The following is a 16,015-nucleotide window of genomic DNA, read 5'->3' as shown; positions in this document are numbered from 1 at the left end:
AAATGACGGATCCGTGATGGACATCAAGGACAAAGTCAAATTTCAAGGACAAAGTAAAATTTCAAGGTCAAAGTCAAATTTCAAGGTCAAGGTCAAATTTCAAGGTCAAGGTCAAATTTCAAGGTCAAGTTTCAAGGTCAAAGTTCAAGGTCAAGGTCAAATTTCAAGGTCAAGGTCAAATTTCAAGGTCAAGGTCAGATTTCAAGGTCAAGGTCAAAGTTCAAGGTCAAAGTTCAAGGTTCAAGGTCAAATTTCAAGGTCAAGGTCAAATTTCAAGGTCAAAGTTCAAGGTCAAGGTCAAAGGTGTGGTGACCAGATAATTATACTACATGATATCGGCACACTCTAGCACACGAAAACAAGATGGTGGTCTCCAGTGGATGAAGACAAGATGGCGGACATGATGTCATACCAGTTGACGATATATACCTTGGTATTGGTGGTGATAGATCAGTCTAGGTAGCTTTCATGGAGGAAGGATCGACTGTTTACTCTCGTCGGGAATCGAACCAAGGACGTACATCGATATAATCAAACAGAATTTAAATACGTTAATTTTTTGATGAATTTTGGAATTTTTTTCATTAAAATCGGATAATAAATAAAGATTTTCAAGATGGCGTCCAAATTTCAAGATGGCGGACATGACGTCATACTACCTGATGGTATATGTGCATTGACATAAGTGGTGGGGGTCAGTCTGCCAGCACCCCGCCACAGGGGAAGGATCGGTCACCATTTTTATTTTTTTTGCCCTCACTGGGTTCGAACCGAGGACTCCGAGCTCCGTGTCGTAAATATATGTTTTTTCGATATTTTTGATTAAAATTTTTTTAAGTGAATTTTTTTATAATTTTTAAAAAAATTTTCATTAAAATCGGATAATAAAAAAGTTAAAGATGGCGAGCATAACGAAAATTGCAACGGTGACGTCATAATTCAAAATGGCGGATAACACATCGACGGAATGTTCGAGAACACAATAGCGGATCTAAGATGGTGGATCCAAGATGGCCGTCGGGGTCAAGGTCAAAGGTCAAGGTATCCTTATTCCTAGAAATGGCTTAACTGAGGCTTGAGTTAAGGATGCTTAAGCCTATTTTAGGAATTGGTGTTCTTTCTAAGGCAAAAGACATTTGTGGTTTTTTGAAATCCTAATTTTTCCTCGAAACGGGAATTTTTCCCTCGAAAACGGGAAATTTTGAGTCATTTTGAGTCATTTTTGAGGAATTTTGAGGAATTTTTGCCGCCGTGACGTCACAAACCAAGATGGCGGACCGACAATCTCAATCTACTGCCTGGCGCTTGATCTCGGTCCGTCATTTACATACTACTTATATTATTAACCACTATCTGGACAGGTTTCATTACAACCATATGAATACAAATTCCTGCATCATAGTCGATCAGCATATCTTAACACATAAATACTTATTTACATTACTTTTTAAGATAATACTAATATAAGATTTGATATTCCGATTTCCATCGGTGGAGATTAGCCAGTTTCAGTTTGTGATAAATTGAGTAGGTTAATAGATATATATCATATAATTAAGTCAAACAATATTATTCTGACTAAGCTCAGTGTGAGTAAAGCAATTGCAAGAATCTCTTTCTCTCTAGGGTACTCTAATAGGCTTTTAGTTAGTATAGAAATGAACTGAAGATTGACATTAAAACTGGTCAAACAAAGCATTCAACAAGGCAATTTAAGTTAGTTCAAGACAAGTAAATATGAAGTAATATGGGAAGGAATAATATCAATGTGTGGAGATGGAATTGGGAATATCACAAAATTACATAAACACTTTCAAAGTAAACATTTACATACACAATACACTAACTTGAGTACACACCGTTTGATGATACATAAAATTGGACAATAAATTAATCAAAGGATAAATCGACGATTTTGTACGATGCTGTTCAAACGTCACGTACAAAAAGATGCGTCGCTGTACAAGCTGAGTTGAAACAGCTCACAGAGCGATGGAAGAAAGTGGAAATTGCAAATATTTTCTTAATTCCTAAATGTTACTATCCGATTTCTACTTTCCTGACAATAGGTAAGGAAGTAATTTCTAAATAGTGTAGCAATGTGCCCACGTGAGGGCTGTTTAATATAATTATGTTAATGTAAAATATGTAAATATATGTAACTATAGAGAATATTATTTCAGTTATAACCAGTTATTTGTGTGTTTTGCACGAGTGTTCCTAGAGAATTCATTTCGTTTTGGTACTTTTAAATGGTTTCAACCAAAAGTTTGCAGTAAATGTTATTGAGTACAATTTAAACATGTTTTCAATTTAATGATAGGCCGATTCAGGTATTTATATATATATATATATATATATATATATATATATTAATATCTCTTTCATATTTTTTAAACAAAGGCATTTTTAAAATTTTACATTAATGTTACCTAAGCTCAACTCGTTAACGGAAACAATTTTTTATTTGTTTTCATTATTGTCATTATTTTCATTATTACTACATACAACTTGTCAAACGTTTTAACACAACTTGCACCAAACCCTATGCCTAAGCGTTTTTGAGTTATATTTTTTTCCGCTCACCCATTTGGTAATATTCCTCAAAAAATTAGCGACGATGTTTCGGTGGCGTGTGACGTAATACGTTAATGGCATAATCCACGAACTTTCTTAATCTTTGTCCTATTAATTCAGTACTACATATTTTAATATTCGTTCGAATAAAAGTCATTAATAATTTTCTGTTTACACAAATACGTTACATTGACTTCCTTTATGTCCCCAACCCCCCTATCCCATCGCCGGTTAAATGTTTTTCATGAACAAACCTTAAACGCAATGTATTCAATAAAGAACAAAATTATTTCATGCATTGCCATAGATAAAATTTATTGCAAATATTTTTTGAATTGAGATATTTAAGATTGTATCTCACTTTGAAAGATGGTGCATAGAAAAACTCGAGTCAGTTGAAAATCTACAAAAGAAAAAGGTCATTCCACAGTGCGTCACTATAATTAAACTGCTTAGTACACCTTGTATTGAATGCCTTACACTTGTATAACTAATTCATGTCATTTTGGATGTTATTATATTACCCGAAGTAACTAATAAATCCATTTATTTATCTCCATATCTTGCCTGGACCGCTCATATAACTGGACGCCGCACAGTGGGGCCAAATCCGAATTCCCTGGCCAAAAGTCAAATAGGTTTGACAGTTGGCGCGAATGATCGTACTCGGGGGTTTTCGGGGTCGCTGAGTTCAAATCCATTGTTGTTACATCGAAATTCGAAATATTAACTTCGAAATTACTTCGAAAACGGCGAATATATGCCTTTGACGCAGAAAACTGTATTTGCTGGGTTTCTGAGGTCCCTAATTGTACATCTTTGAATGTTACGTCAAAATTTAATAACATTACTTCGAATTTTAATCAAAATTACTTCGAAAATACCACAACATTGATAGTAGCGTTAAAAAATTGTCCCCTGAATGATTTCGAGGTCGCTGAATTCAATTTGTTTATTTTTACATAAAATTCGAACTAGTTACTTCGAAACTACTTTGAAACAGCCAAAAAGAAGCGTTTGACGCAGAAAACGGGATTTGGTTGGGTTCCCAACAAAACTGATAGCAAATCTGTTAATGTTGCTTTCAAAATTCGAGATGACTTCTCCGCAATTTGTTCGGAATAACTTCGGAAGTGTCAAAACATTATTTGCACGTAAAAAGTAGAGCCTCGGGGTTTTTGAGGCTGCTTAATTCAAATACCATAAAACTTATTTTTAGCTCGCAGTTTTTACCTTTAAATGTGAAGTGGTCATTTGGAAATTGATTTGAAATATTGAAAAGCATAAGACTGACGAACAAAAACCGGATGTGATTAGGCTGAAGGCAGTGATTGCAAATTTCGACAGGAACTTTTCTTCTCCTCTCTGAACGCTGTCCAGCTTAGATTTAAATTTAGAGACCTCGCGGGCTACATCCTTTTTAATTTGTGCTCGTACCTTCTCCGATTTATCTTCTATGCCCGTGGCTCGCTCGACGAAGGTAAACGCGTGATAATGCTTTAAATTCCACATTGTTTGCACTTTAATGACTTTGTACAACTCAATCCTAGTTATAGAAAACATTTTGACTCGTAAAAACGCAGCCTACTAGCGTCATGCGCGACCTGATCATTGCTACTGTCAAAAGACAACTGAATCCAGGCCCTTGCAAAAGGACAAACAAACAACGTTTCTCTGTTCACTCTTAGCTGAGTTTCGAAGTAAACAAACACCGCTGTATCACTGACCCGCCGCGTCAGCAAGTGATAGGCTGAATTTATCTTGCGCGCCGAGCACAGGTACAGTCGGTAATAAAAAAATAAGGAAAAAGTAATATCACAGAACGCCCGCGCAATTCACGCCAGTACGCAAAAGCAAACATAGATGTTTTGTTTATTACATTATCTATAATATAGTATTAACATTACGTAAGATAATATTATGAAAGAGTTGCAATTTGGTGTTAAGAAATAACAAAGGTATTGTTCTAATAGTTCAGTGTTTTGAAATTTCAATGGTTCCACGTTTATACATTTTGTGTTTGTTAATTTAATGATTATGACGGAACAATTACATGCATTTAAGTGAATATAAATTACAATAATGCTGCCAGTTATCAATATCTTATGCAACAAGCATGTAGGTACTTATTACGCATTTAATTCTGTTAAATTATATATATCAACAATAAAGTGTGTGTGTGTGTGTGTGTGTGTGTGTGTGTGTGTATATATATGCTCGGTTATACCTTACTGTTTGTAAATAACTTTTTCCGTTGAGAATACGAAATTTCATGCTATATTGCTGTTTCATAGTTTCGCTAGTGTTTTGCTTATCATATTTTAACCAACATTTGTGACTTTTTTTCATTGAAATACAATTTTGAGAACATTTACTTGTGGCTAGAGTCGTTAACCTATTCCGTTTTGTTAGTTCGAAACTTTTAAATTTCTTCACTAGTCGTCAGCAACTTTGCGTAAGTTTGGAAATATTGTCCTGATTCCAAACGATAGATAAGGAAGTATCAAATAATAGCGTAGCTGTGTGCACAAATGAAATAATGTACATAGGCCCTATCTTAAAATATTTAAATAATGTAAGTTTTGTCTGAACCAATTATATTCGTATTGTGTACGAGTCGTATAAAATTTACTTTCATTGGGTACTATTAAATTATTTCAACAAAAATTTTGTACCTATTGTTCTTGAGTACAAGTTACAACCTGTTATGTACAATTTAATAATAGGCAAATCATGAAATAATTTATATATATTTTTTGGATTCCTAAATAATTTATTTTTAAGAAATAAATGCATTTTTAAAAGTTTACAGTAATGTTACCTAATATAAAATAGTTATCGAATTATTTTTTCCACATAATTCCACTATTTCACATTAGCTTATTACTTTATATATCTTGTCAAACTTTTTCAAACAACTCGCACAACATCCTAAATCTGTGCGTTCTCGAGCTATATTTTTCCCACTTTGCCAATTGGTAATATTCCCCTATAAATTAGCAACAATGTTTCAGTGGCGTGTAACATCATGCGCGCATAGTGTAAAGCCCGTATCAGACGATGGAAAGTTTCGTTTGGATTCCGCTAGAAGCTTCCAACAAAACTGCTAGCTGACAGCTAGAAAGGTATGTTTCTCTGAAAGAAACTATCACACACACGACCTAATTCACTCGTGGTGAAATTTAATTGAAATGAAATTAAATAATGTTCAAAAGCCATCACGTTTTAAAAATATATAAACTATGTTTTATCTTCTACCTACAACATATCTCGTAATTTTAATATAGGCCTATGTCTAACTATACGATGGTCCAACTAGTTGAGTATTTAAAATTCACTTCAAATACTCTTATTAACATTCATAAAACGATCGAAAATGGGTGAGCATTTACATTACAAGTTTCAACAACAAAAGTTTTCGAATAATGCTTGCCGTAACTGCTTAGATTTCATTAGAAATTTATGTTCACCATTATTTTAAAACAATCAAAACATTTCAGTTCCTCCAAAGTTAATTACAGATTTAAAAACTAGGGGCATTCATTCTGATTGGTTAAAATATTCATCAAGTACGAAACCATCCACATAAATTCGAACACGGCCGATTAAAAAAACATCCATGAAAACGGACAGCGCTCTGCTATTTCAACTCCTAAACCATCATACTAGCTGGCATGGATAACCTTCCAAGGAAACTGCCATCGTGTGATACGGGCTTAAGTCGTGAACATTCTTACTTCTTTTTTCTATTAAAATTGTACTATATATAAATAATATACACACCACCTTCCCTTCCCTGTGTCAATGCTTATCATAAATAATACTTAATTAAAAAACACTGTACTCAATCAAGAACACGGCTATGATGAATGAAGTAAAGTTTACTGCCATTTTTTTTTTTGCATTAAGAGTTCTGAGGTTGTATTTCACTTTGAAAGATGGCGCATGGAGTGACTCGAGCCATTTGAAAATCTGCAAAGAAAAAATGTCCTTTCCAAACTGACATTATAATTGAACTGATTAGTACATATTTTTGTATTGAATGTCTTACACTTTTAGTATAACTAATTCATCTCATAACCATGTATATCTGACGAAGAAATTTCAGATGTTGCTTAGCATTAGGCCTATAGTTTTAAATTTAACCAATAAATACATTTATTTATTTACAGTTTTTGGGCGTTTGTCTCTTCCCTTTCCCCCTCCAGACGGACCCGTACAAGTTTGTAGTTAACAATATCTCGATATCAGACATATCATTACTACTTATCACAATATGTAAAAAAATAACTCTTACAGCAATGTAAAACATAAAACGATTCTAAGCAAATACAAAAGACGATAAAATTATCGAAGCAAGAAAAAACCATTGCTTTTCCTTCATAAACTTATTTTTTTATTTGTTTTTGAACTTCAATCGATAACCTAAGTAATGAACGCAATGACTGATACAAAAATTTAATTGGTGTTTATTTAGTTAATTGTTTGGTGTAAGCTGTAAGTTTTCGCGATATCACACATATTTGACTTGTTAATTAGTTCATTATGAACTCTTCTCATTACCCGTTGCAAATTACGACCTCACACAAGATTAGTAAAAACTATTTTATATGCACAACGCCCCATGCCCAGTATCGCTCGGAACTGCCACTTGCCTTTCAGCAGTCTAGCCCTCGGCCGTACAGGCTCGTGACTGAGCTGTCCCGCTACAAGGACATCAGGCAACGCTGTTCTGTGCATTCCCTACCTTCCACCCCTCCCTCCAACCCATCCACACATTATCGCAAGCGAACAGACTAAGTGATTCACCACCACCGACAGCGCGTCATGTTACAGTCTGGCTCCATTCAAACAACCAAGGTGAGGGGGCAGAGGGTGAAGGCGTGGCGAGTCCAAGTAGTTCTTCTCTTTGGCGCGAGAGGGCTGCACTGCACGGTATTTGAATGTTAGATCTGTTTGAAGAATGCAAGCCTTTATCTTAGCATCTCCAGCAAGTAATTGAAGGAATTAAACTTCAGAATCCATGAATATATGTATTCGTTAAATGCGGAAGAATACTCTGAGCTAAAGTTTTTCTAACATTTTGATACATAACTCGTTTTAATTTAGTGTTGAAAGTTGTTGATTCTCAACTTGAAAAAGGAGATTTACAGAGGCATTTAAAACTAGATATTTTTACATTTTAAATCACTATTTAAAGAAAATCATTATCTCATGGCATTCCATATACTTTATTCTTAATAAAAAATAAAGTTTCTACAAGAAAATTTTTCACCTGCTTAAAGCTGGAGTTTCCAGCAAAGTATGAGTCAAATAACAATTAAAATGCTTAAAAAATATATAAAAAAAATGCTAATAAATTTTTTTGTTAAAAGAACATACACTTTTAATGTAAGAAACACTTGAACGCAAGGCAAGCATTATCTGAGCACATTTAACTTAGGGATCAATACCCCTTAAGAGACTTAAAAAAATCACAATACTCTTGCTATGCCGTACCTTTTAGCCTACGCCATTTCCATACCATTTCATAATTCTGAAGGACAGCCACTTTTTTGAGAGAAAAAAAAATTAATCCCAAAAATTATTTTTTTTTATCCTTACCTGTTTTTTAATCATTTTCTGAGAGGGTATTTTGATACTTCAAGTAGTTTACCATTTTATCAAGTGGTTAGGTTAGGTGTGCTACATGACAAATTCTGTGATATTGTGACAGTGGTCAGTTAGAATGGATTATTGAGTTCCTTGTTTAATTTCTAATCACGCTGTGGAGCTGCATTCCCATATTTCAAGAACTTCACCTTTAAAAACCATTAGAAACGAGTGACATCAATTTGCGTTGTGCGCTTTAATAGTGTAGCCGAGACAGTTTTCCACAAGAGAATGCCCTGATTTTTATCGCCGCACTACAGTTTCCTTGATGCCAGCTGCAGCCTGATCCTGTGTGGTTCTCAGAGACTGTTAAAATACAGTATGTACGTTACGGCTCAGGCCTCGACTGTTTGCTGCTCTGGCTAATGTGTTGTTGATAACAAGTGAATGCTGGCGTTGCAAGACGGTGCTGTTCTCCGCTCCTCCAGGCTGCCGGCAGCTGTACAGCCCTGCGGCTCTCGGCGTCGACAACTACGTGCGGAGCAGGGAGAGGGTCGCCACGCAGTTCACAAACCTCGCGGACAAGTTCCGGGCCAAGATGGCGGAGTTCTCGGAGCCCAGCTCCGCCAACATGATCTTCACGGAGGACCTCAAGAACATGGCCCACCTGGTGCAGAAGGGCTGCAAGGAAGACTTGGAGCTGGTGGTGAAGATGATGACGAGGTGGGTGTCGCCCGGCAAACTTCAGAGCTCTCATCCACCGCAGGAAGCCAACACTCGCAGATGTAATATGAACAGGGTTCCTGCAGGCAGGGAAAATCTGTAGGCCTAAATAGGGAAAACACAGGGAATTGAAAAGTCTTCTTTAAAACTCGGAAAACATAGGGAAATTGACTAAATAGTTGTCACCGAATCGGATTAGTAATTTTTAGGTCTTAACACTACGTAGTTTATGCTGAAATCACAAATTCATGTTAAGTTAAAAGTGCATCTGTTTTCATTATTAGTTTAAACTTAAAAAGAACAACAACTGTATTGATTGAATATTTTGAATCACAATCAACAACTGTCAGTAGTCATTCACCTGGTCACAGTCAAGGATGTAATAATTACATAAGTTTGATAATTGGGTAAGTCAATGTTTGATGTGTAATACTTTTGTTGGTGGTAAAAGTGTGGGTGTAATATTTAAAACATGTTACTTTGTACCTAAGAAGAGAACAATCCTGACTGCACACTAGTACCTATATTTGGATATTTGTCACTTGAGCATTTCAATAATCTGCTTTTTTTTTAGTCTGTGGTGGTGTTCTGCTTCAATGCTGTTAATGTAGTCGTATTGTCCAAAGACTGCATGCTGTCTGGTGTGATAGCAAACCACCGGCTAGTACGCTCAGTACGAAATAGACAGTTTTGTCCCATATTTGTGAGCTGCAGTGGTGTGTCCAAGTCACAGATTATTTCCTGTTATTGAGGGTCTTGCAGCATAAACATTTATGTACGCATCTCAAGGGGGAAAAAGACCATCAATTACCTATTAAAATGTGATAGAATATAATAGAAGATAAGCCAAAGAGCAAAACATAGTTTATTGCCTGTCATTGACATTTCCTTGTGCAGATAAACTATTTGGCTGCAATTACACAAGTAAGTCCATGTCACTGTGTGGCTGGGGAGGAAAAAATGGGAATAATTAAAGAATTTGGCCAACTAAAAATACTGTATTTACCTGAATTTATCGCTGTGATTTTTTTTACCAAAACTGTGGAAACTAAAAGTGGAGGTCACATTACAATCACAAACTTGTATCTTACCACATTGGAAACAGTTTAGTTAAAAAAAAACTGCATGCTCTGCCTGTAAACTGCATCATGTATGCCACTTTAGTCCGGGTCTCCCTGGACCCCTGCACAGGCTGACAGATGAGAGATGCAGGATGAAAGAGAGGGGTAAATGGAGTTTGTTACTGGGATCTTTCTGCTTCTCTTCACTGTGGTTGCTGGAAAAGACACCCTCTCAGATGCCCACTGCATTCTGTGCTCTGAACTAGTCATTAATGGAAATCACTCTACTGACAAAAGTGGTACCAGAAAGGGTCTAGTAAATATGGAATGAGTTCAATAATAATTGCTATTACCAGTTCATAAAATCTTTTCCATGAACTCATAATCAAAACATTTGGGGTTACTTTTTGTTCAGAGTCGCATTATGTGTGTGTAAATACAGTAGTTTGGGGGGGGGGGGGGGGTTATAATTTGTATTTGTGATTGATGATGTTTCTGTGTTTGGGAGAGGCGAGATGGCACATGTGAGTGTGCATGTGTAAAACTATGAAGTCGAACATAATTGATAAAGAAACGCAGTGGAGCTGTTGAGATTGCAGAAGAAATAATTCTATGTCAACTAAACAGTAGGACTGGAATTGTACCAGAAGATCTGGTATTTTCGGCCTTTTGTGGCTATAGAAACCTTCATTTTTAACTGTTGCAGTGTTAAGATTCCAAAACCTTTCAAGCAACAACACATTTTGTCATATATATATATGTATATAACTTTAATGAAAATTTTTAATGTGCAAATATATAACTAAAAGACAGTAAGCTATTTTGCATAATTTTTATGTACAGGATGCTTAGCAGAAAATTCCCTTATTAGTGTCCGGATACTTCCACGGGCGAAGTCGCTAAGGTGCATTCAGACCAGTCCGAGCCCCGGGTAAGACAAGGATTTGTTTGCTATTCTTTATTTGTGTTTGTTGAGGAAGAAAATTTAAAAAGAAAATTTCTTTAATCAACTTGTATTCATATTGATTCTGTGAACATTGTTGCTAACAGAACTACAAATTACTTAGAAATGACAATTGTATCATTTGTTCTTTGATACGTGTAAGACATCTATCATACTTTACAGTGTAAAAATAATGTTCAGGTTGCAGATAGTGAGGATCTACTGGTCTGAAATAACTTTACGTTCCATTAGGTGTCTTGGAGGATGGAAATTTAGAGGGAAATTTGAATGGTAATTGAATCGGAGAATTATCTTTCCTCAACAGAGACTGACAACAGAGTTGTAGTGCCATCTTAGTGGTATTGTTTCAGTACTGTAAACATGACAACTCTCACCATGTTCTCTATTGACGCTAAAATATGGAAGTACATATGGGGCAGGGGCATATGCAGGTGGGGGAACATACGCCTTCCTCCCATAAATCTTAAAAATCTATTATTCCCATTAACAAAGGGAAAGAATTTGAAACCAAATCATGGGCAAAGTGGATCTAACCCTCCTCCCACCCGACCCCCAAGTACTAAGTAATTTTCTGGATATGCTCATTGGGTGAGGGGGGGGGGGGGGAAATCAGGGCAGTGCTTTTGGAGATGTGTGCTGTAAGTTGCGCTAATTGAGCTAATCTCGAATTTCAGCACATAGAGCTGTTCGTGAAATAGTTGCCAGATACAGAACTCTGAGTATGTAAGAACTCACACACATACCACACATAAATGGGTGAGCATAACTGGACACTACTGAGCAGAAATATTTGTTGGTTCCAGTGATTTTTAGTCAGGATGTTTACTTTTTCACCAAAGTCTCTTTTAAGTGTCTCAAAACATTAATCATAAATCATGAATTTTGCACAACTGAAGTTCAAAATAATTTTAATATTACCGTTTATATTTGATTTATGTATAAAAAAAATGGAAGATCACTGTCGACATGAGATTTCACTAAAACCGCCGCATATAGCAGAAATTTGGTACTTAATAAAATTTTCCACACTTGACCAAAATAATTACGTATTGCCTACAACAGATTTCGAAAAACAAGGAAAATCACTGTCTACATTTAATGGGGAAAAAAAGCATCTCAATCTCCTTTCCCGTCCCTTAAATTGGAAAATTGGTAGTTCTTGATGAAATGCTAACACACTTGACAAACATTACTTTCTAAATTTAATTTTGAAGGAAAAAAGTGGAAGATCACAGGCTACATAATGTTTTCACTGGAAATGTTCGAAGTATTACTAACTATCCCGTGTACACAGGGTGAAGATAGTCTTGGATTTGCTTGAATGGATATTGGAAAGATGTTTGTTTGGGTGTATTGCCCACGAGGAGGCAAGTTATGTTTCCATGCAACTATCGGAAGTCTACTGTATTTTCACCAGGGAAGGCTCTGTGGTGCTGAAATTATACTTTAATGTTCTTGGTGCCAGTTACATTGTCGAAAACAGACCGAAACAGACTCATCACTAATTTCTACTCACTTTATTGAGTTTCTGTCAGCACTGGAAGTGCTACGGGTATGTTTTTATTAACATTTATGTTATGTGTGTGAGCTATACTGATGTGAAGTGTGTGCGTGTGCCATTAAGCTTGACATTACGTACTTACAGATGTTGAAAATAATATTAATATGGTTTTTGATACAGATAAGCTGATTAGTATGTAGTTCACAATGTCTTATGTTTCTCACAGAAATTTTAGAAAGTGTATATTGTCAAACATGTCAAAAAAATTGTATGTTCAAAATAGCCACTGTAGTGAGGAGCTAAAATAAATTTTGATATCACTTTCAACTACAACAATTTAAATTGTAACTTTTCTCTGCCATTTGTGTTATTTTATATCTTTGTCCTGCTAAAGGTCCTGTCACACTGTCAAATATTTGTCTCCAACTATATTTGACAATAGAGTTGAAGTAGTAAGTAGTATTGGATGGAAAATGGCTTCTAGTTTTCTCTGTCAAATATAGTAGGACATACCTCAAATATGTTTGCAATCATTTCACACTCTAGAAATTTATTTTTGGTCTGAAATATCTCAAACTTTTCAATTTTAATCCTATTTTGAAATTAGATGATGCATTACAGTGCTCGATAGAACTTTTCATGACTTGTTATGATTTCTGTGCTTTTTTTTTTTTTTTTTAAACTTTATATTATCTTTAAATTGAACTGACATTAATAATAATATTAAAAAAAATAATGTTCATTGATTTTTAAAAGTTATAGATATATCATTTTGTTTTTACATCTAAAATTATTTTGCATATGATATCCACCACGTTAACATTATTTTAGGTTTTTCACCTTGAGTTTAATTGCTATGTATTCTTTGCCATTTTAAAGATTGTTTGTAATGCAAACAGATGCCATTTATATTTTCGCTAGGCATAAGTCTGATTGGCTCATTCTGTCCAATATATAATATATTTTAGAACCCGTCCAAAATGCAAAATTTTTAATGGAAATTCAAGTCATCCAACTTGTCAAAAAAAACTTGGCTGTGGTAGAGATGTTTTTAGTGATTTCCTGATGTCATAACCCTCCAACATTATTTTACAAAAGATATTGGAAGATGTTGGAAGTGAAAGTTTGACAGTGTGCCACAACCTGTACGTGACAAAATTAGACATTTTAAAATGTTATTGTGTTAAGCTGCTAAAATCAAGATAATAAGATAATAATAAACCGCCAATGATTTTAATACAGTTTTTTTTATATACGCCATTGCAGTTTGCGCGGTTTATCATGAAAAAAAATTCAAGAATTCAAAATAAGAAATAAAAATGAACACACAAATTCACAAACAACAGCTTATGTCGAACAGATAGACCCAGTGTTCAAACTAAAGAGTTATTATGGACAATACAAAGATGACAGCACATGCAAACCAATTCAAACTTTAAATATTGAAAACACAAGGATTCCGTGGAAGGAAGTAAGTCATCAATAATTAACAGCAAGACTGTTACAACAAGAACAGTAAATGCAGACAGACAACACAGCAACCACAGCACTGATGAACACGGTTTTGTATGACGAAACAATTGTGACGTTCTTGTTGTACACCTGTTCACCATCAACTGATTTAGGCATTTCTCTGTCAGTTTATGTTTTCAATTTTATTATTTTGCATTCTTGAAATTTTTTTTCCATGATAAAAGTGCAAAACTGCAATGGCGTATGTTCAAAAGAAAACTTGTTGCATAATTTAAAAAAAAATAATGAAATAGAAGTACATGCTAGACAAACCTTCTATAGAACCATAACATAAATGTGTTAAATGAAAGAAAATGTAGAACCTGCAAAGGGATTGTTGTACAAACTAATTAAACATACAGATAAAGAGTACTTTTAGCATATTTTAATCATTATCACTGATTATTTGTTACTTGTGACGTAATCTTTTTGATATGTTGCTGACAAATAAAAATTTCTGTTAAAAGAAGTTTTTAGTGTGATGTTTCGGACATTTGTGACCGATAATAAATGTAAATTTCTTTTTTTCTATTTTGTATTATATATCTATTGGTAAAATATGATCTTAATAATTATTTGAACCAAAATGTTGAGTCAGATATAGAATTGTTGTAATATAATTTAAAATTAACGAGTACTCGCGGACGCCCTATAGTTCTCATTGACTGGTGTGGCATGGTGCAGGTTCTACCAGCAGAACAAGAACCTCAGGTTCGGCAGCTTCATCTTTGGTCCGGTGATCATGCGAATGTTCTACTACGTGAACGAGCCCGACTTGGCGTTAGAGGTGAGTCGGCGTGGCCACGTCGTGTGCTGAGGCGTCTCCACGTGGAATCACAAGCACGTGCGTAGATGGCATTGCACAGTTTCTGTGGATCGCATTACGCAATTTGACTACTGGATGCGAATTAGCATCAGTTATTGTTTATGTCTTTGTAGTGAGTAATCATAACTAATCATTTTTAACTATGAGCCATAGATATACATATACATAATATATGTATGTGTGTATATATATGCACATGCAAAGATTTTTTCTCGAATAGCATTTTTTTATATTTTTTTAGTCATAGTATCAATTTTTTGGGCAAGTTGGGGATTTTAAAACTTTGGAAAATTGTCTATAACTCAAAAAATCCCTTTCGGCACAGTCTACCGGCGTAGGTAGATTTAGAAGTACCTATTTCTCCTGGAAATATTTTGGAAAATCCTTTAAACTTTTGGAACATTTTAAGAACTTAATGTACATAACATATTTATGTTCTCTAATATTAAATAATTGATTTAATATTTGCTCATTTACTGAACAACAAAAATATTACGTTTTTTTAACTCAATGATCCAGCATTGAATAACTTGGAACAAATGTCATATTATATGCCAAATAAGGTAATTATTTAATTTTTTTTACCTTCAAACACTATTTTTTATCCCTTACAATAATAATGTGGTCATATAAAAATTTTCTTTACACTTAGGTTTAAAACAATATAAGACAGTTTAAAATAAATTCAAATGAATTTGATACTAAGAAAATTAAGATTTTTTTAAATTTCAACCCCTGTTTTTATGATAACAATACGTTACATCAAAAATTGTTTTAGACAAAGTTTTATGTGAAGTTTAGAATTTATACAATAAATCATAACGGATTTGATAGTAAATCTGTTAACAAAAGTAATGATCATTTTTTTTACTTTCCCGCCCCTGGCAGTAATGGTTGTTAGATAAAAATTTATTTAAAAAAATAGTTTTAGTCAATATCTAGAAAGTTAAACAAAAATTATAATGCATTTGGTAGTGTACATGGTAAGGAATTTTTTTTTTCTTCTTTTTCCAACCCCTAGCAATAATGGTTTGTTTTATAAAAAAAATTGTTACAGACAAAGGTTTCAGATAAAAACTATAAGATTGGCAAACTATTTGAATAGACTTGATAGTATGTCTAATAAGGATATACAAATTTTTGTGTGTTTAAACCCCTATTTATTCCACCCCTTCCTGTCATTGTATGTCGTATAGAAAATTATTTCATACACAAGTTGTAGATAATAATTAAAGGTGTTACAATAAATTAAAATGAAT

At 34.4% G+C, this 16,015-nt stretch overlaps 1 protein-coding gene across 7 annotated transcripts in view; it reads left to right on the top strand.

The window, feature by feature from the left end:
* Positions 1-16,015, top strand: part of LOC134540156 (pentatricopeptide repeat-containing protein 2, mitochondrial-like) — a 60,528-nt gene that overhangs the window by 12,808 nt on the left and 31,705 nt on the right. For all 7 annotated transcript variants that reach the window (XM_063382697.1, XM_063382694.1, XM_063382696.1 and 4 more), the window contains exons 2-3: positions 8,658-8,892; positions 14,615-14,717. In XM_063382697.1, the coding sequence (XP_063238767.1) occupies positions 8,658-8,892; positions 14,615-14,717 (338 nt within the window). The remainder of the gene's footprint in view (positions 1-8,657; positions 8,893-14,614; positions 14,718-16,015) is intronic.

This window comes from Bacillus rossius, chromosome 16, assembly GCF_032445375.1.
Source record: "Bacillus rossius redtenbacheri isolate Brsri chromosome 16, Brsri_v3, whole genome shotgun sequence".
In the NCBI taxonomy this organism is placed as follows: Eukaryota; Metazoa; Arthropoda; class Insecta; order Phasmatodea; family Bacillidae; genus Bacillus; species Bacillus rossius.
The sequence above is the reverse complement of the archived record's forward strand: the minus strand, read 5'-3'. Positions and strand labels throughout refer to the sequence as shown.